Source organism: Zingiber officinale, chromosome 1A (assembly GCF_018446385.1).
Source record: "Zingiber officinale cultivar Zhangliang chromosome 1A, Zo_v1.1, whole genome shotgun sequence".
In the NCBI taxonomy this organism is placed as follows: domain Eukaryota; kingdom Viridiplantae; phylum Streptophyta; class Magnoliopsida; order Zingiberales; family Zingiberaceae; genus Zingiber; species Zingiber officinale.
In genome coordinates, this window is record NC_055987.1 from 95,754,786 (window position 1) to 95,759,108 (window position 4,323).

Consider the following 4,323-nt stretch of genomic DNA (forward strand, 5'->3'; position numbering starts at 1 on the left):
TAATAAAAAAATTCAAAGTAGGACGCAAGGTGATTTGAGAAAAGAAAGACGCTTGACTTTTACCCTTATTTTTTTATTCACCCCAAGAATTACTTGTCTATGACAAGCCACTCGTGAACTAGCTATGTATCTTCCATTTAAAAAAAAAAAAAAAAAAAAAAAAGGAATGACTATGGAGGAAAAGATGGCAATTTTTTCACAATTCGAATTGACAAGGAGAAGAAATGATCGTGCAACAACCAATTCATCAGAAAAATCAATAATAAAGGAACAAAAAGATCTGCTCATGGAGGTCTTCATATTAACATGGAAAATTTATTACGTCGCCACAATAAACATGTAGGTCTTGTTCATATTAACATTGCAAGTGCACCCCACCTGCCACATGCTCGCTCAGGATGCTATGATTTACCACCCTCGTGATGGCCTTGGGTCGGGTGCGGCGGGGGCGCTGGGGGCGAGCAATTTCGCCTTTTGCCACATATTAACATTGCAAGTGACGAGAGGAAATAAACTAACAAAAATGGCCACTTTGATCTCTCTTGAATGTGCTTTGGCTTGCAAAATACACAGAAATTGCTTGTTCCACACTTCCACTCGAAGGTCATTTGTAATGAACAATGCAGCAAGCAAACACAATTTTGATGAGGATTGCAACAAACACTCGATGAAGGAAGGCCAGATAACACTAACAACATATCAAGAAGACACTGCAAATGTTCCCTTCCTCTTTACAGATGAACCTCTCTTGCACGACTTCAGTAGCATGCTAAGTTGCAACAGAACCTTTGAGGAGCTTTTAACATAATATACAGTCCTGCGTAAAAAAATCATCTGTCAAGAGCACAAACTACTTGCTAGTCATGTTTCATTCGAAAAAATGATATCCGAATGAACTCAGCATAATGAATGCCTATAATCAAAACTTGGACCAAGTTTTCAATTGGAGTCAGGCATAACATTTCGGCGAAAAGAAATTGTTTCTCCTTCAATGGAAATTCTTCCGCATGCCCAACTTTTCCTGGTCACTCGGAGCTATAACTTCTATTTGCAGATTGCGTCCAAGAACTTCTATTAGGCCTTCGACTATTCAACAGGCGATCAAATGTAGTTAGTGCATCACGAAATTTGCGCATTTCAAGTAAACTCTTCACTGTGGAAAATTCGTTATCAGATAAACTGGCCTTCTCCATGATGAGCAGAGCGACCTTATGAAGATCATCCTCCATGCCTAGGGAAATAAGACCTTCAGCAAGCATTAAAAAGGACGACGACTCTGGCAAGAATCCCTTGTCCACCATCTCCACCAGGAGGTTGACAGCTTCTCCAATTGATCCACCACCACGACACAAACCACGGAAAACATACATATACGTGAGAGCATCTGGTGGCTCAGCTTTCTCTTTCATCTCCCTAAAGAGCGTGATGGCTTCACTGTCTTTCCCTTGCTTAAAGAGCGCTCGGATCAAAGGGTTGTATGTTCTAGGATTTGGGAGTAATCCTTCCATCTGTATGGATCTAAGAAGCCTATAGGCAGTTTCAGTTCTACCTTCCTTGCATAGACCACCTATTAGAATTCCATATGTAACAATATCAGGTTGGCAGCCATTTGATATCATAGTTTGAACTACATCTGCTGCTTTCTTTATATTTCCTTGCTTGCAATGATGTTTGAGCAATGAGGTGTATGTGATCTTATCAGGTTTCAGTCCTTCAAGTATCATCTGATCCATAAGCTCTTTAGCTCTATCAACCTTGTTATTCTTACATAAACCATCAATAATGGTGTTATATGTCACCAAATTCCTTGTGACACCATCTATCTCCATCTGGCGAAATAATTGTTCGGCTTCTTCAATTCTCATGTTCTTGCATAGCCCATCGATGAGCGTACCATAAGTCACAACACTTCTTGAGCAATTGTTTGCCTCCATTTCCTTCAGCAACTCTAAAGCTTTCTCGACCTTCCCATTCAAACAAAGGTGGCCGATCAATATATTGTAAGAAAATGCATCTGGCATGCATCCGCTATTTTTCATCTCGGCAAGCAGTTGCAAAGCAATTCCAAGATTGCCAAACTTACAGAGACCATTGATTAAAGAATTGAAAGTATAGACATCAGGAAGCAGACCTTTAAAAGTGAGTTCACAGGCAAGTTCCATAGCCTCATCAAGTCGATTCTCTGTACACAAAGCATTTATCAAAGTATTGTAAGTAACCTTATCTGGGAAGCATTCTGTCTGCACCATCTGATGCAGGAGAACAATCGCTTCTTTCGTTTCCCCCATTTTGCATAACCGTCCAATTAGTGTATTATAACTTAAAAGGTCAGGATCATACCCCTCCTCGAGCATAACATCTAAGACTTCAAGAGCATGCACCACATGCCCAGCTTGGTATAGCCCATTGAACAGAGTGTTGAAAGTGAACTTATCAGGCCGAAACCCTTTTTCGGACTCCATTTGTACCAACTCAAAAGCTTCTATTAGTTTTCCCTGCTTACAGTAGCCTTTTATTAAGAAATTCACTGTTAAATTGGTTGGTGAACATCCCGCCTCCAGCATTCTAGTCCTCACACTCAAAGCTGCCTCCATGTTGCCCTCCTCGATGAAGCCCTGCATCAGGGTGTTGAAAGTCATCTCATTTGGTGCCAGACCATGACTGGACATCTCCTCCAACATCGAAATAGCAGACTTCATCTGATTAGCTCTACAAAGAGCTTTAATTAAGATGTTACATATGAAAACATCTGGACAGATATCTCTACTAATCATTGTAGAGTACACAGATTCAATCAGCTTAACTTTATTTTCTTCCAGTAGTATATTGAGCAGAAAACTGTAAGTATATGCATCTGCTTGGAATCCAAACTCACCCATTAAGTTGATAACAAAATCAACAGCCTCATCGAACATTTGGAATCTCGAGTAACTCTCGATGAAAATCTGGAAAGTACCTTGGTTAATCTCACACCCCTTCTGTTGCATTTCTGCAAGTAACCCTTTCATTTTCTCGAAAGATCCCACCTTTCCAAGCTGTCGAAGAACCTCTTCATACACATAAGGCGTCGGTTTATAGCGCGCTTGTTCTGAAGCCCAATTGAGCAGCCGGAGAGAGGATTCCGCATCTTTCTGCCGGCAAATGAGGCGAAGCAGGTCTTTTGGGGTGAAATTGGATGGAAGATGTTGCATAGGATCAGAATCAAAAGCTGTTGAAAATGCCGCAAGACCTCGGTTTGATGCAAATGATAGAAAAAGTGACGGCTTTGGCATCGGACCACGCGAGTTGAAGCTAAGTTTACAAGGAAGAACACAAGAGAAGATTAGTGATGTCGAGAAGGCCATTGAAGAACTGCTCTTCAAACAAGACAAATGCACGAAAGAGTGCTGCAGAACTAAGATCCAAGGATACGTCAATGGTCCATTTTGAATCACTATGCGAGTGATTGATCACCAATGGGGCAAACGATGTAAAGCTCTATGTTTTACACAAGAAACCGAAGAGAAACTGAGCGTTGAGGGAAGCGGCGAGCCAAGTGAATTGGAATGTGGATTTTTTGCAGTCCAAAATAAGCAAAAAGAGAGGATTGAGGAGGAAGATGACAGAATCAGTGGCAAAATTTGTGGATAACTTCCTAAATTGATGAGGCTAGGGTTCTCCGCAGAAGCGAGAAAACTCTACTCATTTGGGCCAATTTCTTGCGGCCCATGGAGTTTGGGCTGTAATTTACTATTGATCATTTATAATTTCTTAATTAATTATAATTTTTTAATATCTAAAAGCTTTTTTTTTTTCTCCCTATAATAGCATGCTCACAACTTCAGCTTTCGCTAAAAATTGTTACAAAAGAGGGAATTTCCATTACCATGTTTGACAAATCTCTAAACTATGGATTTAATAATTTCATAAATATGTTTATTTTCATTCTCAAATTTATATAATTTAGGTTTGATATACTTGATAGCTTTTTTTTTAGTAATTTTTTTAGACAATTTATCATTTTATTTAAGATTCAAGATAGGATCCATAAATTAAACTTCTAACTAATAGTTATTCTAAGAGATGTCCTTTAACTAAATTGAGTGATAATATTTTTGATAAAAAAATATATATTTTATACCATTAAATTTTCTTTGTCCCATGACTTTTAGAATCAATTATTTTGAGGATGATGGATTCGATTTCATGAAATATTTTTATCAGTACTCAAGATAAATTTAAAATACTCGTATTATTAATTGGACACTAGTAGCCAATCTTTATATAGGTCATTCATTGCTGATAAAAGTTGTGCTCTACCTGAATATTCAACCATGACCCATA

At 38.7% G+C, this 4,323-nt stretch overlaps 1 protein-coding gene across 1 annotated transcript; it reads right to left on the reverse strand.

The window, feature by feature from the left end:
• Positions 1-295: 295 nt before the first annotated feature.
• Positions 296-3,638, reverse strand: LOC122027118 (pentatricopeptide repeat-containing protein At3g53700, chloroplastic-like). Its single transcript, XM_042585979.1, has one exon. The coding sequence runs from the start codon at positions 3,342-3,344 to the stop codon at positions 1,026-1,028; it is 2,319 nt and encodes a 772-aa protein (XP_042441913.1). The 5' UTR covers positions 3,345-3,638; the 3' UTR covers positions 296-1,025.
• Positions 3,639-4,323: the final 685 nt, after the last annotated feature.